Here is a 25,923-nt window from a genome sequence, read left to right on the forward strand (position 1 = left end):
AATTCACAAAGAAGCAGAGAGAGAGGGAGGGAGCGTTAGAGAGAAGGAGGAAAAGAGAGTGCTGTTAGCCCAGGTCCCCAGGGGCAAAAATGAAGCCGTCTCAAGTTCCTTTGTCTCCGGGCACCTCTCCACTCCCTCCCTCGCTCTTTACACCCCTCTGCTCCCTCTCCCACTTGCTCTTCACCCCCTCCCTCCCTCCCTACAGCCTCCTCTTTTCTCTCCTTCCCTGGTTTCTGTGCCGCTGAGACCCCAGTTCATTATCAGGAGTCAGACAGACACCTTCTCTCCTCCTGTCATCTCTCCGTTCTGCTAGAGGAGAAAACAGCTTCAATTTGCACATACAGTGTGGCCTCCCACCCTACGATCCATCTAGCTACTGTACACCTTCATTACACTCACCACAACGGATCAGCACACGCTCACACACAGAGAGAGGAAGAGAGTGAGTCGTTTATCTTTGTGGAGAAAGAAACAGTGACAAACTGTAGAACTTACGAGGCTGCATGTTTACATATCTGTGACAGACAGCCAAACACTAGGCTAAAGGACAATTAAAAGAGAAGGAGAGAGAGAGAGAGAGGGGGGAGAGAGAGCGGGGAGAGGGAGAGGGAGAGAGAGAGAGAGAGAAGAGAGAGACAGGAACATACCTGTCTATATAAGGTCCCACAGTTGACAGTGCATATCAGAGCAAAAACCAAGCCATGAGGTTGAAGGAATTGTCCTTAGAGCTCCGAGACAGGATTGTGTCAAGGAACAGGGGAAGGGTACTAAAACATGTCTGCAACATTGAAGGTCCCCAAGAACACAGTGGCCTCCATCATTCTTAAATGGAAGAAGTTTGGAACCACCAAGACTCTTCCTAGAGCTGGTCGCCCAGCCAAACTGAGCAATCGGGGGATAAGGGCCTTGGTCAGGGAGGTGACCAAGAACCTGATGGTCACAGTGACAGAGCTGGAGAGTTCCTCTGTGGAGATGGAGAACCTTCCAGAAGGACAACCATCTCTGCAGCAGTCCACCAATCAGGTAGAGTGGCAAGACGGAAGTCACCCCTCAGTAAAAGGCACATGACAGCCCACTTGGAGTTTGCCAAAAGGCACCTAAAGATTCTCAGACCATGAGAAACAAGATTCTCTGGTCTGATGAAACCAAGATTGAACTCTTTGGCCTAAATGCCAAGCGTCACGTCTGGAGGAAACCTGCCACCATCCTGGCTGTGGAGCCAGGCAAAAATGTCTAAAAACCTGTTTTTGCTTTGTCATTATGGGGTACTGCGTTTAGATTGATGAGGGATTTTTTTATACATTTTATTCAATTATAGAATAAGCCTGTACTTAACAAAATGTGAAAAAAGTGAAGGAGTCTGAATACTTTCCTGAAGGCACTGTATATATCAAATCAAACACTGTGTTTGGGAAATATACATGTTTTTATACACTGAATTAACAGAGTGAGATGTTTCCTGCTCAGTAAGGTGCCACATCTGGGTGTGTGTGTGTGTGTGTGTGTGTGTGTGTGTGTGTGTGTGTGTGTGTGTGTGTGTGTGTGTGAGAAATACTTTATTAGTCCTTGCGAGATGAATTTATAACAGCAACAGTGTAATGATGAGTTTGTGTTATGTTTATCAGCGTTGGCGCTCAGGAGGAACGGGACAAAATTCACCAAACTTATTGTGAGAAGCTTGTAGAAGGCTACCTGAAACGTTTGATCCAAGTTCAACCATTTAAAGACAATGCTACCAAATACTAATTGAGTGTATGTTAACTTCTAACCCACTGGGAATGTGATGAAAGAAATAAAAGCTGAAAGAAATCATTCTCTCTACTATTATTCTGACATTTCCCAGTCTTAAAATAAAGTGGTGATCCTAACTGACCTAAGACAAATAATTTTTACAAGGATTAAATGTCAGGAGTTTTGAAAAACTGAGTTTAAATGTATTTGGCTAAGGTGTATGTAAACTTCCAACTTCAACTGTATTACTAATTGAATGTATTGTTAAGGGAAATGAAAACATGCTATGTGTTGCAGTAAGCCTTTAGAATACTGTAAAACACATCCTTGACTCTATCCAAGTTGATGAGCGGGATGCCAGTCAGCCTGCAGAGCCGGGGCATCCAAACTACACCTCAACTAAACCAAAACCAATTTCACACATAATAAGAGTTAGCCTATAGACCAGATTAAATGAACAATCATTTAATGAATGATAATTATCATTAATTATCCTTTTCCCTCTTGCTCTCATCCAACACTTCTCACTCTGCCCCTACTCGGATGGTATTGCGCCGTCCCAACCTTCGCTCTCTCTCTCCCGCTACTCTCTCCTCTTCCATCCTATCATCTCTTCCCTCTGCTCAAACCTTCTCCAACCTATCTCCTGATTCTGCCTCCTCAACCCTCCTCTCCTCCCTTTCTGCATCCTTTGATTTTCTCTGTCCCCTATCCTCCAGGCCGGCTCGGTCCTCCCCTCCTGCTCCGTGGCTCGACGACTCACTACGAGCTCACAGAACAAGGCTCCGGGCAGCCGAGCGGAAATGGAGGAAAACTCGCCTCCCTGCGGACCTGGCATCCTTTCACTCACTCCTCTCTACATTCTCCTCTTCTGTCTCTGCTGCTAAAGCCACTTTCTACCACTCTAAATTCCAAGCATCTGCCTCTAACCCTAGGAAGCTCTTTGCTACCTTCTCCTCCCTCCTGAATCCTCCTCCCCCTCCCCCCCTCCTCCCTCTCTGCGGATGACTTCGTCAACCATTTTGAAAAGAAGGTTGACGATATCCGATCCTCGTTTGCTAAGTCAAACGACACCGCTGGTCCTGCTCACACTGCCCTACCCTGTGCTTTGACCTCTTTCTCCCCTCTCTCTCCAGATGAAATCTCGCGTCTTGTGACGGCCGGCCGCCTAACAACCTGCCCACTTGACCCTATCCCCTCCTCTCTTCTCCAGACCATTTCCGGAGACCTTCTCCCCTTCCTCATCTCGCTCATCAACTCATCCTTGACCGTTGGCTACGTCCCTTCCGTCTTCAAGAGAGCGAGAGTTGCACCCCTTCTGAAAAAAGCTACACTCGATCCCTCCGATGTCAACAACTACAGACCAGTATCCCTTCTTTCTTTTCTCTCCAAAACTCTTGAACGTGCCGTCCTTGGCCAGCTCTCCTGCTATCTCTCTCAGAATGACCTTCTTGATCCTAATCAGTCAGGTTTCAAGACTGGGCATTCAACTGAGACTGCTCTTCTCTGTGTCACGGAGGCTCTCCGCACTGCTAAAGCTAACTCTCTCTCCTCTGCTCTCATCCTTCTAGACCTATCTGCTGCCTTTGATACTGTGAACCATCAGATCCTCCTCTCCACCCTCTCCGAGTTGGGCATCTCCGGCGCGGCCCACGCTTGGATTGCGTCCTACCTGACAGGTCGCTCCTACAAGGTGGCGTGGCTAGAATCTGTCTCCGCACCATGCGCTCTCACCACTGGTGTCCCCCAGGGCTCTGTTCTAGGCCCTCTCCTATTCTCGCTATACACCAAGTCACTTGGCTCTGTCATATCCTCACATGGTCTCTCCTATCATTGCTATGCAGACGACACACAATTAATCTTCTCCTTTCCCCCTTCTGATAACCAGGCGGCGAATCGCATCTCTGCATGTCTGTCAGACATATCAGTGTGGATGACGGATCACCAGCTCAAGCTGAACCTCGGCAAGACGGAGCTGCTCTTCCTCCCGGGGAAGGACTGCCCCTTCCATGATCTCGCCATCACGGTTGACAACTCCCTTGTGTCCTCCTCCCAGAGTGCTAAGAACCTTGGCGTGATCCTGGACAACACCCTGTCGTTCTCCACTAACATCAAGGCGGTGACCCGATCCTGTAGGTTCATGCTCTACAACATTCGCAGAGTACGACCCTGCCTCACACAGGAAGCGGCGCAGGTCCTAATCCAGGCACTTGTCATCTCCCGTCTGGATTACTGCAACTCGCTGTTGGCTGGGCTCCCTGCCTGTGCCATTAAACCCCTACAACTCATCCAGAACGCCGCAGCCCGTCTGGTGTTCAACCTTCCCAAGTTCTCTCACGTCACCCCGCTCCTCCGCTCTCTCCACTGGCTTCCAGTTGAAGCTCGCATCCGCTACAAGACCATGGTGATTGCCTACGGAGCTGTGAAGGGAACGGCACCTCCATACCTTCAGGCTCTGATCAGGCCCTACACCCAAACAAGGACACTGCGTTCATCCACCACTGGCCTGCTGGCCCCCCTACCTCTGAGGAAGCACAGTCCCCGCTGCCCAGTCAAAACTGTTTGCTGCTCTGGCACCCCAATGGTGGAACAAGCTCCCTCACGACGCCAGGACAGTGGAGTCAATCACCACCTTCCGGAGACACCTGAAACCCCACCTCTTTAAGGAATACCTAGGATAGGATAAAGTAATCCTTCTAACCCCCCCTTAAAAGATTTAGATGCACTATTGTAAAGTGGTTGTTCCACTGGATATCATAAGGTGAATGCACCATTTTGTAAGTCGCTCTGGATAAGAGCGTCTGCTAAATGACTTAAATGTAAAATGTAATAATATTAGGCCTATCAGTTCAATTGTACATGTGAAGATGGGTGCATCTTGCAATTGACAGATGCAGGGAAAGGAGCGTCGCTTTATTAAAGTCACATGCCGTTAAAACATTGTGATTTCTATATAGTATCTAAAAGAGAATATTCTGCAGTTTCTATGACAAAATTCAAGAGGTGCAGCTATTTTTCCAAATGTCACTTTTTCCAAGAATATCACTCCACTTTCCCTGCATTCAGCACATGACCACTCCACTGTCCCTGCATTCAGCACATGACCACTCCACTGTCCCTGCATTCAGCACATGACCACTCACACTGTCCCTGCATTCAGCACATGTCCACTCCACTCTCCCTGCATTCAGTACATAACCACTCACACTGTCCCTGCATTCAGCACATGACCACTCCACTGTCCCTGCATTCAGCACATGACCACTCCACTGTCCCTGCATTCAGCACATGACCACTCCACTGTCCCTGCATTCAGCACATGACCACTCACACTGTCCCTGCATTCAGCACATGTCCACTCACACTGTCCCTGCATTCAGCACATGTCCACTCCACTGTCCCTGCATTCAGCACATAACCACTCACACTGTCCCTGCATTCAGCACATGACCACTCCACTGTCCCTGCATTCAGCACATGTCCACTCCACTGTCCCTGCATTCAGCACATAACCACTCACACTGTCCCTGCATTCAGCACATGACCACTCCACTGTCCCTGCATTCAGCACATGACCACTCCACTGTCCCTGCATTCAGCACATGACCACTCCACTGTCCCTGCATTCAGCACATGACCACTCACACTGTCCCTGCATTCAGCACATGTCCACTCCACTGTCCCTGCATTCAGCACATGTCCACTCCACTGTCCCTGCATTCAGCACATGACCACTCCACTGTCCCTGCATTCAGCACATGTCCACTCCACTGTCCCTGCATTCAGCACATGTCCACTACACTGTCCCTGCATTCAGCACATGTCCACTCCACTGTCCCTGCATTCAGCACATGACCACTCCACTGTCCCTGCATTCAGCACATGACCACTCCACTGTCCCTGCATTCAGCACATGACCACTCCACTGTCCCTGCATTCAGCACATGACCACTCCACTGTCCCTGCATTCAGCACATGTCCACTCCACTGTCCCTGCATTCAGCACATTACCACTCCACTGTCCCTGCATTCAGCACATGACCACTCCACTGTCCCTGCATTCAGCACATGACCACTCCACTGTCCCTGCATTCAGCACATAACCACTCACACTGTCCCTGCATTCAGCACATGACCACTCCACTGTCCCTGCATTCAGTACATGACCACTCCACTGTCCCTGCATTCAGCACATGACCACTCCACTGTCCCTGCATTCAGTACATGAACACTCACACGGCAGCATTGCTCTGACTACAATATGCAAAAACTAGTAACATAATAACATTTTATTATGTTGGCACTAGAAACCAGATAGAAACTGATAATGGAGCATGTGACTTCAGTTAAGTTTTGGTTAGTCCAAATCAAGTACTTGCTCAATGGCTTTCCATATCAGGGGAAAGATGAAACCAGGCCAGGGGTGAGCGACTGTCTGAGACTGTGGGTTTGAGACACCTGGAGCCTTACATGGGCAAAGGCAGAAATGTGACCATGGACAACTTCTTCACATCAATTTCCCTGGCAGACAAGTTGATTGCAAAGAAGACTAGCCTGCTCGCAACAGTGATCAAACAAAGACAGGAGCTGCCCTCCTCTGTGCTAAACAGCTTCACAGTGGAGCTGTACTCCACATCAGTGATGGAGAGTGGTAAAGCAACACTCACGGTGTACAGCTGTATAATAAATAAGAGTGTTTGCATCCTCAGCACCATGCATCCTACTGAGTCTGACAAGTGAGCTTCATGAGAACCACAAGAACGCCAAGAAAGAAGCTACAGCTCCAAGCAGTCAGCAGGACCTGCTCTCCCTCTTCCCCAAGCACCACAGCTCCAAGCAGTCAGCAGGTCCTGCTCTCCCTCTTCCCCAAGCACCACAGCTCCAAGCAGGCAGCAGGTCCTGCTCTCCCTCTTCCCCAAGCACCACAGCTCCCACTCAGAAAAAAATAAGTCAATGTCAAGTAGGCAGGTGCACACGAAACAAAGGCCATGAAAATTTGTGTGCAGTGCAACCGATTTGTTTGTGGTGCTTGCTCACACAAAGCCCTGAAGTCGTGTGCTGACTGTGGACCCAAAGCATAAAGAGCGGACCAAATTGTTTCATGAGTAAAAAGGGCACAATACATGCAAAAACAGATATAATTTATACCCGGTATAAAGGGCACAATACAGTGTCTGATTCAATCAAAAACGTCTGTTTTATATCTTGTCATGAATATATTTCCACCAATATTTCTTTATGCAATTCATCCTTTACAATTGTTCATGCACTGGTGCTTTTGTTTAGGAATAGAGCAAATCATTTCACCTGTCCACCTGGCTGGTTATATTACTATTATCATGTTTTCATTTCTACTTGGTCAAAAGAAGCTGTAACTAGATTTTATTAATGACTATAACTCTATTACTAATCACCTGGCTGGTTATAGTATTATTATTATCTGTTAGAAGCTGTAACTGGACTTTATTAATTACTATAACTCTATTACTAATCACCTGGCTGGTTATAGTATTATTATTATTATCTGTTAGTTTCTGTTAGAAGCTGTAACTAGACTTTATTAATGACTATAACTCTATTACTAATCACCTGGCTGGTTATAGTATTATTATTATCTGTTAGAAGCTGTAACTGGACTTTATTAATTACTATAACCAACTAATGTCTGTTTTGAGAAACTCTATTACTAATCACCTGGCTGGTTATAGTATTATTATTATCTGTTAGAAGCTGTAACTGGACTTTATTAATTACTATAACTCTATTACTAATCACCTGGCTGGTTATAGTATTATTATTATTATTATCTGTTAGTTTCTGTTAGAAGCTGTAACTAGACTTTATTAATTACTATAACTCTATTACTAATCACCTGGCTGGTTATAGTATTATTATTATCTGTTAGTTTCTGTTAGAAGCTGTAACTGGACTTTATTAATGACTATAACTCTATTACTAATCACCTGGCTGGTTATAGTATTATTATTATTATTATTATTATCTGTTAGAAGCTGTAACTGGACTTTATTAATTACTATAACTCTATTACTAATCACCTGGCTGGTTATAGTATTATTATTATTATCTGTTAGTTTCTGTTAGAAGCTGTAACTAGACTTTATTAATGACTATAACTCTATTACTAATCACCTGGCTGGTTATAGTATTATTATTATTATTATTATCTGTTAGTTTCTGTTAGAAGCTGTAACTGGACTTTATTAAAGACTATAACTCTATTACTAATCACCTGGCTGGTTATAGTGTTAAGTTCCTTGCTCAAGGGAACATCAGCGGTAGGTGGAACATGAGATATTGAGCCTCTGGCTGCCGGTTCAATCACCGACAGTCTTCGTGGATACGGAATGAGCTCACCGCCTAGTTCTAATTGGCTTATCCATAGAGCAGGTGGAGAGAGGGAGGAAATAGGAGAGAGAAGGGAGAGAGGAAAAAGGGGTAGAGAAAGAGCGGAGCGAGCCAGAGCAGGCATGGGCCAGCCAGCAGCAAGGCACTGTGGCCTCTACAGGGCTCAAGCATGTTTTCCTTACAATAACTTTGGACATGTGCGTTCCTATCAAAGTAAGTGCCTCATTTTCTGTATATCGTGTTGTAAACTCAGCAAAAAAAGAAACGTCCCATTTTCAGGACCCTGTCCTTCAAAGATTATTCGTAAAAATCCAAATAACTTCACAGATCTTCATTATAAAGGGTTTAAACACGGTTTCCCATGCTTGTTCAATGAACCATAAACAATTAATGAACATGCACCTGTGGAACGGTCTTTAAGACAGTTATGAAAATGTAGGACACTAAAGAGGCCTTTGTACTGACTCTGAAAAACACCAAAAGAAAGATGCCCAAAGTCCCTACTCATCTGTGTGAACGTGCCTTAGGCATGCTGCAAGGAGGCGTGAGGACTCCAGATGTGGCCAGGGCAATAAATTGAAATGTCCGTACTGTGAGAGGCCTAAGACAGCGCTACAGGGAGACAGGACGGACAGCTGATCGTCCTCGCAGTGGCAGACCACGTGTAACAACACCTGCACAGGATCGGTACATTCGAACAGCACACCTGCGGACAGGTACAGGATGGCAACAACAACTGCCCGAGTTACACCAGGAACGCACAATCCCGCCATCAGTGCTCAGACTGTCTGCAATAGGCTGAGGCTGGACTGAGGGCTTGCACCTATGGACACAAACCCACCGTCTAAAGACCAGACAAGTGCTCTTCACTGACGAGTCACGGTTTTGTCTTACCAGGGGTGATGGTCGGATTCGCGTTTATCGTCGAAGGAATGAGCGTTCCACAGAGGCGGGATCGATTTGGAGGTGGAGCATCCGTCATGTTCTGGGGCGGTGTGTCATAGCATCATCAGACTGAGCTTGTTGTCATTGCCTGCAATCTCAACGCTGTGCGTTACAGGAAAGACATCCTCCTCCCTCATGTGGTACCCTTCCTTCCTGTAGGCTCATTCTGACATGACCCTCCAGCATGACAATGCCACCAGCCATACTGCTCGTTCTGTGTGTGATTTCCTGCAAGACAGGAATGTCAGTGTTCTGCCATGTCCAGGGAAGAGCCCGGATCTCAATCCCATTGAGCACGTCTGGGACCTGTTGGATCGGAGGGTGAGGGCTAGGTCCATTCCCCCCCAGAAATGTCTGGGAACTTGCAGGTGCCTTGTTGGAAGAGTGAGGTAACATCTCGCAGCAAGAACTGGCACATCTGGTGCAGTCCATGAGGAGGAGATGCACTGCAGTACTTAATGCATCTGGTGGCCACACCAGATACTGACTGTGTCCCGTTGTTCAGGGACACACTATTCCATTTCTGTTAGTCACATGTCTATGGAACTTGTTCAGTTTCTTAGTTGTTGAATCTTGTTATGTTCATACAAATATTTACACATGTTAAGTTTGCTGAAAATAAACGCAGTTGACAGTGAGAGGACGCTTGTTTTTTTGCTGAGTTTAGTTCCAAGATATTTGTATTGCTCAACTGATTCTATTTGCTCTGAGTCAATGTGAATGGACCCGGGATCATCTTTTATAGTTCTGAAGTTTGTCATTTCCTTGTTGTTTGTTTCTTTTTTGCTGAGTTTATGTATGTACACTACTAAGAAACTTTTTGGACCATTTTAAAATAACATCAAATTGATCAGAAATACAGTGTAGACATTGTTAATGATGTAAATGACTATTGTAGCTGGAAACAGCTGGAATGTCTACATAGGCGTACAGAAAGAAGCCTATTATCTGTAACCATCATTCCTGTGTTCCAATGGCATGTTGTGTTAGCTAATCCAAGTTTAGCATTTTAAAAGGCCAATTGTTCATTAGAAAACCCTTTTGCAATTATGTTAGCACAGCTGAAAACAGTTGTTCTGATGATTAAGGAAGCAATAAAACTGGCCTTCTTTAGACTAGTTGAGTATCTGGAGCAGGCTCAAAATGGCCAGAAACAAAGCACTTTCTTCTGATACTAGTCAGTCTCTTCTTGGTCTGAGAAATGAAGGCTATTCCATGCGAGAAATTGCCAAGAAACTGAAGATCTCGTTCAACGCTGTGTACTAGTCCCTTCACAGAACAGCGCAAGCTGGCTCTAACCAGAATAGAAAGAGTGGGAGGCCCCGGTGCATAACTGAGCAAGAGGACAAGTACATTAGTATCTAGTTTGAGAAACAGATAGCTCACAAGTCCTCAACTGGCAGCTTCATTAAATAGTACCCGCAAAACACCAGTCTCAACATCAACAGTGAAGAGGTGACTCTGGGATACTGGCCTTCTAGACAGAGTTGCAAAGAAAACGCCATGGCAAAAGACGGGCAAAAGAACACACACACTGGACAGAGGAGCTCTGCCTAGAAGGCCAGCATCCCGGAGTCCCAGTTTTTATTCATATCACAACATGAAAAAGCAATATGATGTGATTATTAATTAGATCCCCACTGACCATTCGTAACATTCCTATCTTAGCAATATTGTTCCAATTAACTTTTTGGGGATATTTTGGCTGCAAAAGTTTTTGGAGGACAAAGGCATTCCTTTTGTTGGTACTGAAGAGCAGGAGAGGGTTCTCTGCTGCATAAGATTTACGATTGGTGTGAGGTTTCATGAAACCGGCCCAGCCCCCCCCCCCACTTGTAGGAGAGAGGGGGGTCTGGCTGTCAGCCATTTGCCAAGCTGATCTGAGGCCTTTGATCATCGACCAGGAGAGACATGACAATACCCTTTTCATAATGAATGAAGCACGTGTAATACATTTAATAATGCCTTCTAATGATAATGTTACCTTTTTTCTGTGACGAGACAGTTGAGATCATTGAAGCCTGTACATGACATTTCGTTTGTCTGGCTCTTCTTGAAATGTCATTGCTCTTTGAAATTGATTGATGGATGTCTTTGTCTGTGTCTGCTTACCATGTCTCAGTCAGATTCTGATTGGCTGTGTAGGTCTCTCGGAGGATTTTTCTTTTATTGGCTGTTTGTTTGAATTGGCACTAGTTTACAAAGCAGGTGAAGACTCACACTGGGTTTGGACTAATATAATAGGGGAAAGAAACACTGTTTCCCAACAGAATTTGAAAAGCTTTGGATGATCATTGAATGTAATTCCAGTGCTCCGTTACTTGATAGAAGCCACTCTTTCTGCAAGTTTAACTACATTGGCCTGTGCCTTGTAATTCCATTACCAAAAACCCACATATCTTAAAGATGTATTTTAGAATTTCTCTCCCTCATGAGGATGGATAATGAAAGTTCACTGAAGTAACAAGTAACGGTAGACCTACCAATTACACTGCCTTCAAAAAGTATTCACACCCCTTGACTTTTTCCACGTTTTGTTGTTACGGCCTGAATAAAAAAAAAATGTATTACATTTTGTTTTTGTGAACCTGGTCAACACAGACTAGCCTGTAATGTCAAAGGGGAATTATGTTTTTAGACACTTTACAAAATCATTTTAAAGCTGAAATGCCATGAGTCAATAAGTATTCAACCCTTTTGTTATGGCAAGCCTAAATAAGATCAGGAGTAAATATTTGCTTAACAAGTCACAAGTTATTTAATTGTTTTATTTCACCTTTATTTAACCAGGTAGGCTAGTTGAGAACAAGTTCTCATTTACAACTGCGACCTGGCCAAGATAAAGCAAAGCAGTGCGACATTAACAACAACACAGAGTTACACATGGAATAAACAAGCGTACAGTCAATAACACAATAGGAAAAAATATATAAAGTGTATATACAGTGTGCGCAAATGGCATGAGGAGGTAAAGGCAATAAATAGGCCATAGTAGCGAAGTAATTACAATTTAGCAAATTAACACTGGAGTGATAGATGAGCAGATGGTGATGTGCAAGTAGAAATACTGGTGCGCAAAATAGAGGTCGACCGATTTTATGATTTTTCAACGCCGATACCGATTTATTGGAGGACCAAAAACAGCTGATACTGATTAATCAGCCATTTTTTATTTTGTTTCATTTTTTTTCTTCATTTTTTAAATTAAAAAAATATATATATATTTATTTTTTATTTTAATTTGTATTTTATTTTTTAAATTTGTATATATATATATTTTTTTTAAATGTTTTTGTGTTTTTGTATTTTTTGTAATAATGACAATTACAACAATACTGAATGAACACTTATTTTAACTTAATACCTAAATACTATCAATTTAGCCTCAAATAAATAATGAAACATGTTCAATTTGGTTTAAATAATGCAAAAACAAAGTGTTGGAGAAGAAAGTAAAAGTGCAATAGGTGCCATGTAAAAAAGCTAACGTTTAAGTTCCTTGCTCAGAACATGAGAACATATGAAAGCTGGTGGTTCCTTTTAACATGAGTCTTCAATATTCCCAGGTAAGAAGTTTTAGGTTGTAGTTATTATAGGAATTATAGAACTATTTCTCTCTATACGATTTGTATTTCATATACCTTTGACTATTGGATGTTCTTATAGGCACTTTAGTATTGCCAGTGTAACAGTATAGCTTCCGTCCCTCTCCTCGCTCCTACCTGGGCTCAAACCAGGAACACATCAACAACAGCCACCCTCGAAGCAGCGTTACCCATGCAGAGCAAGGGGAACAACTACACCAAGTCTGAGCGAGTGATGTTTGAAACGCTATTGGCGCGGACTCGGCTAACCAGCTAGCCATTTCACATCGGTTACACCAGCCTAATCTCGGGAGTTGATAGGCTTGAAGTCATAAACAATGCGAAAGTGCTGTTTGAATGAATGCTTATAAGCCTGCTGGTGTCTACCACCGCTCAGTCAGACTGCTCTATCAAATATCAAATCATAGACTTAATTATAATATAATAAACACACACAAATACGAGCCTTAGGTCATTAATATGGTCGAATCCGGAAACTTTCATCTTGAAAACAGTGAAAATACAGTTTTTTCAGTGAAATACGGAACCGTTCCGTATTTTATCTAACGGGTGGCATCCCTAAGTCTAAATATTCCTGTTACATTGCACAACCTTCAATGTTATGTCATAATTACGTAAAATTCTGGCAAATTAGTTTGCAACGAGCCAGGCGGCACAAACTGTTGCATATACCCTGACTCTGCGTGCAATGAACGCAAGAGAACTGACACAATTTCACCTGGTTAATATTGCCTGCTAACCTGGATTTCTTTTAGCTAAATATGCAGGTTTAAAAATATATACTTCTGTGTATTGATTTTAAGAAAGTCATTGATGTTTATGGTTAGGTACAGTCGTGCAACGATTGTGCTTTTTTCGCAAATGCGCTTTTCTTAAATCATCCCCCGTTTGGCGAAGTTGGCTGTCTTTGTTAGGAAGAAATAGTATTCACACAGTTCGCAACGAGCCAGGTGGCCCAAACTGCTGCATATACCCTGACTCTGTTGCAGAGGTCACACATTTTCCCTAGTTAACAGAAATTAGTGTTAGCAGGCAATATTAACTAAATATGCAGGTTTAAAAATATATACTTGTGTATTGATTTTAAGAAAGACATTGATGTTTATGGTTAGGTACACGTTGGAGCAACGACAGTCCTTTTTTGCGAATGCGCACCGCATCGATTATATGCAACGCAGGACAGGCTAGATAAACTAGTACTATCATCAACCATGTGTAGTTAACTAGTGATTATGATTGATTGATTTAGTTTTTTATAAAATAAGTTTAATGCTAGCTAGCAACTTACCAGGGCTTCTTACGGCATTCTTTTTAAGTGGGAGAGCTTGCACAATTGGTGGCTGACTAAATACTTTTTTGCCCCACTGTACCTGCTGTTGTGTGTGCTACGGGTGGGTGTTGTTATCGTCACCAGTGAGCTTAGAAGGCGGAGCTTTACCTAGCATAGACTTATAGATGACCTGGAGCCAGTGGGTCTGGCGACTAATATGTAGCGAGGGCCAGCCGACTAGAGCATATAGGTCGCAGTGGTGGGTGGTATAAGGGGCTTTGGTGACAAAACAGATGGCACTGTGATAGACTGCATCCAGTTTGCTGAGTGGAGTATTGGAAGCTATTTTGTACATGACTTCGCCGAAGTCGAGGATTGGTAGGATAGTCAGTTTTATGAGGATATGTTTGGCGGCGTGAGTGAAGGAGGGTTTGTTGCGGAATAGGAAGCCGATTTAATTTTGGATTGGAGATGTTTAATATGAGTCTGAAAGGAGAGTTTACACTCTAGCCAGACACCTAGGTATTTGCACTTTGTGTGCAGTAATAGTGTTTTAATGATTTTTATTTTATTTTTATGACTACCTCATCCATGTACCCCACCAGTGTTTCCCCTGCATTCATTTATATGTGGCTACGTGCCACGGCAAAATCATTGCCGCAACGTCGGAGAAATATCTGCGGAGGTGCGTTTTTGAAGATGGTAAAACAGTCCACATTTTAATTTGGCTCTGCAAACAAAACAAGTAATTAATAGAAAAGCCAGACTACCCCATAGTAGAATAGTTTATCCATTTACCTAGTTGGCTTGTTTTGTGTTCAATGCAAGGGAAATATTCCTCTCGAAGCGCATTCAATTATGAGCGTAATAGTGGGAAAACAGCCGTTTTAATGGCCTTCGTTAAAAGCTTTCCATTCCTACTTTATTTATTTCTCAACTCCTAAATATGCGCAAACTGCACCATTTGTAAACTTTGAGTTTTTAGTAGCGGCATGGTTAAGCATGTTACCGCTCTGAAATTCGCCATGAGTGCATCGGGGTGAGTGGAGCTAAATATAACACGGGTCAATTGTAGAGAAATATGATGTAATACACAACCCTACCTCATAACTTTTTTGGAGTGACTATAATTGTGACGAGACGGTTACATTTTTAGTTGAGCAAGAGTAGTGGCAATTCTCCCTAGGCGTTGCCACCAAGTGTTAATGGGCAAAAAGGGGGCATGTATGTTGACGTAATTGTAATCCAAACCCAACCCTCATGTAAGTCGTGATGAACTCTCAAAACCTTTTGGACAAAACGTACTTTATGACCAAAATTATTCTATTTACACTTTGTAGTACATTTTGGCACTAAAATATAGTATATCATATCAATACCACAATGGCCACATAGAGTTGTATGGTTTAACTTTGCAATCAACTGTTTTTGTATGGCATACTTGTAAAGTGAAAATTCTGTTACTGTGAAGTGCCCTTAACAAGCTTATTCTGCTTTGTGAAATGGTCCTTAGCGGCACAGCAGTTGCTCTATTTATTGAATTGTGTTCACAACATGTTCTAGTTTTAGAAACAGTAATTTACCAAGATCTGAGGTTTCAGATATTTTCAGATTTCTATATATGGTTTATCTAGATATCTGAAATAAGTGTTTTCACCCTCCTTTTCCCTCCTTCCTTCCACGATAGGTTCACCGGAAGATGCGGCTGTGAGCTTGCTCAGAGTGCTGATCCTGTGGGTCTTCACTTGATCGTGACCATGGGGATATGGCCGGGTGGTGTCCGGCCCTGCATTGCAGGCCAGGAGAACTGCGCTGCCAACAATGAGTCCAAGGACTACTGTTACTCAGCCCGTATCCGCAGCACCGTGCTTCAGGGCCTACCCTTTGGAGGCGTCCCCACAGTCCTTGCGCTGGACTTTATGTGCTTCCTGGTGAGTCTGCCTAGAGATCAATCTTGCCTGAATTTCATATAGTTCCTAGCCCCATTCCAGTGCTGCAGGATTTTTTGCTCTACCCCGTAGTTAATTTCTTGACTTATGTCACTGATTCATTGGCCAGAGATTCTACTTACCTGGGATCCCAGGTCTGTGTACAGCAATACTTCTAACCTGAAGATCCAGATTTGAGAAAAGGTGTCCTAGTGACTTTATGCTAACCTACAACGATCACATAGGTATACAGTATATCTATGTGTATATATCTCTGTGTGTGTGTGCGTGTGCGTGTATACAGTGCCTTCTGAAAGTATTCAGACCCCTTGACTTTTCCATGTTTTGTTACATTATGGCCTTACTCTAAAAATGATTAAAACATTTTCCTCAGCAGTCTACACACAATACCCCATAATGACAAAGTGAAAACAGGTTTTTAGAATGCTTTGCAAATTTATATATATAAAAAAATATATATCTTATTTACATAAGTATTCAGACCCTTTGCTATGAGACTCAAATTGACAAATTGAGCTCCGGTGCATCCTGTTTCCATTGATCATCCTTGAGATGTTTCTACAACTTGGAGTCCATCTGTGGTAAATTCAATTGGAGAGGCACACACCTGTCTATATAAGGTCCCCACAGTTGACAGTGCATGTCAGAGCAAAAACCAAGCCATGAGGTTGAACGAATTGTCCTTAGAGCTCTGAGACAGGATTGTGTCGGGGCACAGATCTGGGGAAGGGTACCAAAAAGAATCTGCAATATTGAAGGCTCCCAAGAACACAGTGGCCTCCATCATCATTCTTAAATGGAAGAAGTATTGAACCACCAAGACTCTTCCTAGAGCTGGCCGCCCAGTCATACTGAGCATTCGTAGGAGAAGGGCCTTGGTCAGGGAGGTGACCAAGAACCCGATGGTCACTCTGACAGAGCTCTGAAGTTCCTCTGTGGAGATGGGAGAATCTTCCAGAAGGACAACCATCTCTGCAGCACTCCACCAATCAGGTCTTTATGGTAGAGTGGCCAGATGGAAGCCACTCCTCAGGAAAAGGCACATGACAGCCCGCTTGGAGTTTGACAAAAGGCACCTAAAGACTCTCAGGTCATGAGAAACAATATTCTCTGGTCTGATGAAACCAAGATTGAACTCTTTGGCCTGAATGCCAAGCGTCCCTCCTGGAGGAAACCTGGCACCATCCCTACAGTGAAGCATGGTGGTGGCAGCGTCATGCTGTGGTCATGTTTTTCAGCGGCAGGGACTGGAAGACTAGTCTGGATCGAGGCAAAGATGAACGGAGCAACATACAGAAAGATCCTTGATGAAAACCTGCTCTAGAGCGCCCAGGACCTCAGACTCGGGTAAAGGTTTTCCTTTCAACAGGACAATGACCCAAATCACACAGCCAAGACAATGCAGGAGTGGCTTTGGGACAAGTCTCAATGTCCCAACTTGAACCTGATCGAACATCTCTGGGGAGACCTGCAAATGGCTGTGCAGCAGCGCTCCACATCCAACCTGACAGAGCTTGAGAGGATCTGCAGAGAAGAATGGGAGAACTCCCTAAATACAGGTGTGCCAAGCTTGTAGCTACCAAAGAAGATTAATCACTGCCAAATGTGCTTCAACAAAGTACTGAGTAAAGGGTCTGAATAGTTATGTAAATGTAATATTTCAGTTATTTTTAGGTTAGCAAACATGAAAAAAAACAGTTTTTGCTTTGTCAATATACTGTATTTATTAATTTTTGAATTGACTGGAAGTTAACACTGCTTGAGACACCTTGTCGTTTTGGAGACCTTGTCTCCAGCAATGTTAACTTTTTTTTTTCTGTCTCCAAAATGTCAAGGTGTCTCAAGCAGTGTTGACTTACAGTCAATTCAAAAGCAAATATAACTTCCACTTAAAAAATATAACATACATTTTACATTCCAATTCAATAATTTTATAAGTATCTCATGCCACTGACTGAATCAAATGGAATGACCCCAACCCTGATTAGTGTACTATTCACTTTATGTAGCCAGGCAACAAGGGTGCGGTCATATTTGTTGCGATTGTCTTTCAACATCCTGCGCATTAAAACACAGGGAGATTTCTTTAAATATTCTATATATTTGTCAAAGCAACGTGCACAGAATTTGAAAGATATGGTTATCTGCTGAGGAAAACAAAAACCAAAAATCTAATGTACACTACAGTTCAAAAGTAGAAATGGGCTTTTCTTTCAAAAACAAGGACATTTTTTTGGTCCTTTAAAATCACATCACATCAGAAATACAGTGTAGACATTTTAAGTGTTGTAAATGATTACTGTAGCTGGAAACAGCTGACTTCTTTTTTTTAATTTTTTTATGGAATATCTACATAGGTGTAAAGAGGCCCGTTATCAGCAACCATCACTACTGTGTTCCAATGGCATGTTGTTAGCTAATCCAAGTTTATGATTTTAAAAGGCTAATTGATCATTAGAAAACCCTTTTGCAATTATGTTAGCACAGTTGAAAACGGTTGTTCTGATTGAAGAAGCAATACACCTGGCCTTCTTTAGACTAGTAGAGTATCTGGAGCATCAGCATTTGTGGGTTCGATTACAGGCTCAAAATGGCCAGAAACAAAGACTTTTCTTCTGAAACTCATTAGTCTCTTCTTGTTCTGAGAAATGAAGGCTATTCCATGCGAGAAATTGCCAAGAAACTGAAGATCTCGTACAACGCTGTGTACTACTCCCTTCACAGAACAGCGCAAACTGGCTCTAACCAGAATAGAAAGAGTGGGAGGCCCCGGTGCACAACTGAGCAAGAGGACAAGTACATTAGTGTCTAGTTTGAGAGACAGATGCCTCACAAGCCATATCTCAGACTGGCCAATGAAAAAAAAAAAAGATTAAGATGGGCAAAAGAACACAGACACTGGACAGAGGAAGATTGGGGAAAAAGGTGATGTGGACAGACAAATTTAAGTTTGAGGTGTTCAGATCACAAAGATGAACATTCGTGAGACGCATAAGAAATGAAAAGATGTTTGACGCCATCTGTCAAGCATGGTGGAGACAATGTGATGGTCTGTGGGTGCTTTGGTGGTGGTAAAGTGGGAGATTTGTACAGGGCAAAGGGATCTTGAAGAAGGAAGGCTATCGCTACATTTTGCAACGCCATGCCATACCTTGTGGATGGCGTTTAATTGGAGCCAATTTCCTCCTACAACAGGGCAATGATCCAAAGCACAGCTCCAAACTATGCAAGAATTATTTAGGGAAGAAGCAGTCAGCTGGGATTGTGTCTATAATGGAGTGGCCAGCACAGTCACCGGATCTCAACACAATTGAGCTGTTGTGGGAGCAGCTTGACCGTATGGTATATAAGAAATGCCCATCAAGCCAATCCAATTTGTGGGAGGTGCTTCAGGAAGCATGGGGTGAAATCTCTTCAGATTACCTCAACAAATTGACAACTAAAATGCCAAAGGTCTGCAGGGCTGTAATTGCTGCAAATGGAGGATTCTTTGTTGAAAGCAAAGTTTGAAGGACACTTATTTCTATTCAAAATCATTATTTATAACCTTGTCAACGTCTTGACTCTATTTCCTATTCATTTTGCAACTCATTTCATGTATGTTTTCATGGAAAACAAGGACATTTCTAAGTGACCCCAAATTTTTGAACGGTAATGTATGTAGTCACATAAGCACTCGGAAGCCGACGTTGGAATTCCCATAGACTTAACATGGTGGGTTAGCTAGTTAGCTTCGTGCCACAACAGATTGCAAATATCCTAATGTTAAAAACATATAAACATTTCGTTGTTTGTCTTTTGTCATTGTCCAACAACATTGCCCTTTCAATTATGGTTATTTGATTGAAAAGGGATAAAGCCTGTATGGATGATGACTGTTAGATAGCGAGGTAGTTAGCTAGCTTATTAGACTATGTTAAGAGTATGGGAATGCTAACATGCAAATGTCGGCTTTTGAGGGCTTATACTATATGAAAACACAGGTCATTTAAAAAGAAATTCTCACCAGATAATTAACATATCTTTCAAACTCTGTACATGTAATAGTTTCATATTTAATGACTTCTCCTCCCTGGGTTTGCTTGTGTGTTAATGCGCAGGAAGTTGAAAGACAAATTAGTTTGAAATGGCTCCGGTCAATTGGGTGGGCCAACATAAGGTGAATAGGGCTAGGCTATTCAAATACGGACCAGTAAGTCCGTCAGTAGTGTTCGTTTTCTTTTCTCCAGGGATGTTAATTGATTGTCATTGATTGATCTGAGTCCATTCAACCTTGTCATTTTAGGTCTGAATCAGTCCCCGATTACAGGGGAGGAAGGGTATGGTTTGACAAATCTTATTACATTTATTTAGAAACTTTACCCCCACCAACTATAGATTTCAAATTGGACAAGTCAGTCAGCGAGTTCAATAGTGTCAATTGTTTACCAGTGCAAAAGGTTTGGCTGTAGTACTGGTGTGGAACAGGATACTCCTGTTCATGATGGTAAAATCCATAGTGCTTTGTGACCACGGTAACAATGGATTGACCTACAGTTGAAGTTGGAAGTTTACATACACTTAGGTTGGAGTCATTAAAACTCGTTTTTCAACCACTACACAAATTTCTTGTTAACAAACTATAGTTTTGACAAGTCGGTTAGGACATCTACTGTGTGCATGTCACAAGTAAGTTTTTCAACAATTGTTTACAGACAGATTATTTCACTTATAATTCACTGTATCACAATTCCAGTGGGTCAGAAGTTTACATACACTAAGTTGACTGTGCCTTTAAACAGCTTGGAAAATTCCAGAAAATGAGGTCATGGCTTTAGAAGCTTCTGTTAGGCTAATTGACATCATTTGAGTCAATTGGAGGTGTACCTGTGGATGTATTTCAAGGCCTACCTTCAAAGTCAGTGCCTCTGCTTGACATCATGGGAAAATCAAAAGAAATCAGCCAAAAAGTGTAGACCTCCACAAGTCTGGTTCATCCTTGGGAGCAATTTCCAAATGCCTGAAGGTACCACGTTCATCTGTACAAACAATAGTACGCAAGTATGAACACCATGGGACCACGCAGCCGTCATACCGCTCAGGAAGGAGACGCGTTCTGTCTCCTAGAGATGAACGTACTTTGGTGCGAAAAGTGCAAATCAATCCCAGAACAACAGCAAAGGACCTTGTGAAGATGCTGGAGGAAACGGGTACAAAAGTATCTATATCCACAGTAAAACGAGTCCTGTGTCGACATAACCTGAAAGGCCGCTCAGCAAGGAGGAAGCCACTGCTCCAAAACCGCCATAAAATAGCCAGACTACAGTTTGCAACTGCACATGGGGACAAAGATCGTACGTTTTGGAGAAATGTCCTCTGGTCTGATGAAACAAAAATAGACCTGTACGGCCATAATGACCATCGTTATGTTTGGATGGAAAAGGGAGGGGGGGGGGGGGTTGCAAGCCGAAGAACACCGTCTCAACCGTTAAGCACAGGGGTGGCAGCATCATGTTGTGTGGGTGCTTTGCTGCAGGAGGGACTGGTGCACTTCACAAAATAGATGGCATCATGAGGGAGGAAAATTATGTGGATATATTGAAGCAACATTTCAAGACATCAGTCAGGAAGTTAAAGCTTGGTCGCAAATGGGTTCTCCAAATGGACAATGACCCCAAGTATACTTCCAAAATGGCTTAAGGACAACAAAGTTAAGGTACTGGAGTGGCCATCACAAAGCCCTGACCTCAATCCTATAGAAGATTTGTGGGTAGAACTGAAAATGTGTGTGCGAGCAAGGAGGCCTACAAACCTGACTCAGTTACACCAGCTCTGTCAGGAGGAATGGGCCAAAATTCACCCAATTATTGTTGGAAGGCTACCCAAAACATTTGACCCAAGTTAACCTCTCTAGGGGAGGTGGGACGAAATCGTCCCACACTATTCAACAGCCAGTGAAAAATCAGAGCGCCAAATTTAAAACCACAAAATGTCATAATTCTAAGTTCTCAAACAGGACACATAGACACAAATAATCACACAGCCATTTTCCAAGCAAGCATATATGTCACATAAACCAAAACCACAGCTAAATGCAGCACTAACCTTTGATCTTCATCAGATGACACTCCTAGGACATTATGTTACACAATATATGCATCAAGTTCATATTTATATCAAAAAACAGTTTTTTACATTAGCATGTGATGTTCAGAAGTAGCATACCCACTGAAAACTTCCGGTGAATTTACTAAATTACTCATGATAAACGTTGACAAAATACATAACAATTATTTTAAGAATTATAGATACAGAACTCCTTTATGCAATCGCTATGTCCGGTTTTAAAATAGCTTTTCGGCGAAAGCACATTTTGCAATATTCTGAGTACATAGCTCGGCCATCACGGCTAGCTATTTTGACATCCGCCAACTTCGGGGTCACCTAAACTCAGATTTCAAATTGGACAAGTCAGTCAGCGAGTTCAATAGTGCCATAATACTAATTGTGTATGTAAACATCTGACCCACTGGGAATGTGATGAAAGAAATAATAGCTGAAGTAAATCATTCTCTCTACTATTATTCTGACATTTCACATTCTTAAAATAAAGTGGTGATCCTAACTGACCTAAAACAGGGATTTTTTTTTACGAGGATTAAATGTCAGGAATCGTAAAACTGAGTTTTAAATGTTTTTGGATATGATGTATGTAAACTTCCGACTTCAACTGTACATAGTGGCTGACTGTCTAGCAGTGGCGTTATTCAAATGAAGCTGTACTGGGTCATTGGGGGTCACCTCACCTCCTGTTGTCTTTTAATGTATGCTTGCCAATTTAATTTAAGTCCATGAGATAAAAGTAAGAAAGTTATTACCTAATCTGCAAAGTAAATTAACAAAGTAATTCATCAATGCTTATTATCTCAGGTGTGTGAGTAAGGGACCTGTCTCAGTGCATGAATGAACATGTCTACATTCACATGGCCACATGCTCATCTCCTCAAATGCTTAAATTTATTGTAACATTTTACTGGGCAGCCAAGGTCACAAAGTGATGGGTTATGGCTGTGCCTTGTACAGTTATTCATAATGCTTACCATCTATTGTCCAGAATGCGTTTTCATTCAAAATGACAGGGTCTGGTGACCGAAATAAGTGTTCCAAATACATTTCGTAATGTGTGCCTGTGCCCTCAAAGATCCCTGTCTCTCAAGGATTTTGTTTCTCAGGACAATGTCACGTTGATGCTCATAAAGTAGCATATAGCAGGTCCCCTTCCCAAAACAGGTTTCTAACCTCAAGGGTCTGTCTATTCCTGGTTAAATAAAGGTTAAATAAAATATACTAACATGGACATGATATCATAACACGATGAACAGATGAAAAGGCTAGATAGTTTAGTCAATTTATTTCATGTTATTACTCACGTATTTGTCAGCGTAAGGAAAGTGTGAAATAAATATGCAAAACTGAATCATTTTTGGAATCTGCAAACTGAGTGATGTGAGTGCTGGCCTTTTTATACTTTGACATTTTTTTATTATCCTTTAGAATTATGCACCAATGTTGCTTTTTATTGTCATCCTCTAATCGTACTACATTTACCTCATAATATGAAGTGGGGTCTGAAATGATTGACACCCTTGAGAAAGATGAGCAATAATGACTGTATAAATTACATCATTCAAATACTGAGCTATATTGTATGCAAAAAAGGGTAAATGATATTATTTTATACAATTGCTCAGAGAAAGATTTTGTTTAATATTTTTTTTCTCAAGAAGGTAGGGGTCAAATTGATTGACACTCCTAAATATTCTTAAGTCTCGGACCAAAAGGCTCCTTAACAGCTTCTACCCCCAAGCCATAAGAATGCGGAACAAATAATCAAATGGCCACTATTTACATTGACACCCCCCCCTTTGTTTTTACACTGCTGCTACACCCTATTTATTATCTATGCATAGTCACTTCACCCCTACCTACATGTACAAAATAACTCTACTAACCTGTACCCCCGCACATTGACTCGGTATATAGCCTCGTTATTTTTGTGGTACTTTTTATTTTTTCTTATTTTCTTAACTCTTTCTTGAACTGCATTGTTGGTTAAGGGCTTGTAAGTAAGCATTTCACGGTAAGGTCTACATCTGTTGTATTCGGAGCATGTGACAAATAAAATGTGATTTTAAATAAAGTAGTCAAGTTTTTTGTTTTGGTTGTGTTTCAGATTATTTTGTGCTCAGTAGAAATGAATGGTAAGTCATTTTGGAGTCACTTTTATTGTACGTAAGAATAGAATATGTTTCTGAACACTTCTACATGAATGTGAGTAAGAAAGTTCGAGGGTCAAAGATCATACCCCCAAGACATGCTAACCTCCCCTGTTTTTGGTAATGGTGAGAGGTTAGCATGTCTTGGGGGTATGATCTTTGACCTACAAACTTTCTTACTCACATTCACGCAGAAGTGTTTAGAATCACATTATTCTATTATTATTTACAATGACTCCAAAATGACCACAATAGATAATTTACCATTTAATTTATAATGGGCACAATATAATCTGAAATGCAGCAAAAAACGAACTGCAAAGGCATCCAAGAGGTTTTGTAGTCAGAAGCTTGACCTAGTCATTGCATACTAGGAATATGGGACCAAATACTAAACTTTTGACTACTTTATTTATAAGAATCTTTAGGGAAGTCAATAATTTTGAACCCTACTTAATTTAAAAAAAAATCTTTCAAATTTTTTGTAATGTACAATATTGCTTTGTATTTGTACATTTTTTCCCGTCATTATTGTTAATCTTTATCAAGGGTGTCCATCATTTTGGAGCCCAGTAAGTGCTTACTGGTCTTACTACATTTTTTTTTAGAACAGCAGTGACATTGCTATAAAATCCATTTCAACATTTGAGTGATACACAGATGTTCTTGCGGCTTCACCTGAAAAACACCAATGAAGATGAAAATCATATAGCATTACTTTCCTCTGTGCTTTCAGGTGCTTCTATTTGTCTTCTCAATATTGCGGAAAGTGGCCTGGGATTATGGACGCTTGGCATTGGTGACAGACGCTGACAGGTAGGCCTAACAAATGACTCTGAGGTGTTATATCACAATCGCGTGAGCACACACACACTGCCCTGGTGTAGTCCGACTGATCATTGGCTCTTGTCTGTTCAATTGTGAGAATTACTTGCCTATTATGACTGTGTGCCTTTAGTAACCCCATCACCATTCCTTCCTACCTCTTCCTTCAGGATCATTGGTTTGCAAGTCATTCAGGGAGACTTGTTTCACTGTCACTTATATACTACTAATTTCTGGAGCAACAGTCTTCTTTAGGGAATCTTCTTTTCACCAGTTTATAACCATAACCCCATGGGATACTTATTTATCAATTATGATTAATCTTTGGTTTGGGTATGTTGGTAATAAATATGGAAAGAATTTATAACTAGTTAGCATACTTTTGTATCAAATCCATCACCTTGAATGTACATGATCTGATGCAGTGCAATTACGAGGAGAAATAACAAGTTCACTAATAATATTAATGTACAAATGGCTATATGTCTACTGATTCACTGAAGTCATAAACTTACTGTAAAGTACCCCCACTTTCCCGCTATAACTCATGACACTGAAACCTTTTTTAACTGTACTGCTCAACTGGCTCCCTGTTGGCAAGCTTATTTTAAGGCTGTAATTTTGACATTAAATACCTACAAAAGACAGTCAATGGAGCATCTTACCAAGCACCCTCTATTCTGGAGCGCTTGTTAGTCAGCTGCCTTCTGCGAGCGTCTCACTGGTGGCCTTTACACTGATGGACTAGGGGGACCAACATGGTGATGTGTGATTCCTCTGAAAACTGGGCCTTGTCATGGTCCCTCTGCTCATATGGACCTCATTATTTCTCCATCAGGCATTTCCCCATACAGAGACATACATGCACATACAGTTAGTTGGAAGTTTACATACACCTTAGCCAAATACATTTAAACTCAGTTTTTCACAATTCCTGACATTTAATCCTAGTATAAAATCCCAGTCTTAGGTCAGTT

The 25,923-nt window shown here is 42.0% G+C and overlaps 1 protein-coding gene across 1 annotated transcript; it reads left to right on the forward strand.

The window, feature by feature from the left end:
* Positions 1-15,610: 15,610 nt before the first annotated feature.
* Positions 15,611-24,941, forward strand: LOC123729650 (CSC1-like protein 2). Its single transcript, XM_045705193.1, has 2 exons — positions 15,611-15,848; positions 24,858-24,941. The coding sequence occupies exons 1-2, from the start codon at positions 15,675-15,677 to the stop codon at positions 24,939-24,941; spliced, it is 258 nt and encodes an 85-aa protein (XP_045561149.1). The 5' UTR covers positions 15,611-15,674.
* The last annotated feature ends 982 nt before the right edge of the window (positions 24,942-25,923 follow it).

The sequence above is a fragment of the Salmo salar genome, chromosome ssa02 (assembly GCF_905237065.1).
Source record: "Salmo salar chromosome ssa02, Ssal_v3.1, whole genome shotgun sequence".
NCBI lineage: Eukaryota > Metazoa > Chordata > Actinopteri > Salmoniformes > Salmonidae > Salmo > Salmo salar.

What these genes read in the sequence shown, in the direction of transcription:
- LOC123729650 (XM_045705193.1), top strand. Translation starts at nt 15,675, where the DNA reads ATGGGGATATGGCCGGGTGGTGTCCGGCCCTGCATTGCAGGCCAGGAG. An exon ending in TGGACTTTATGTGCTTCCTG is followed by an intron (nt 15,849 to 24,857) that starts GTGAGTCTGCCT and finishes CTGTGCTTTCAG; the next exon opens with GTGCTTCTATTTGTCTTCTC.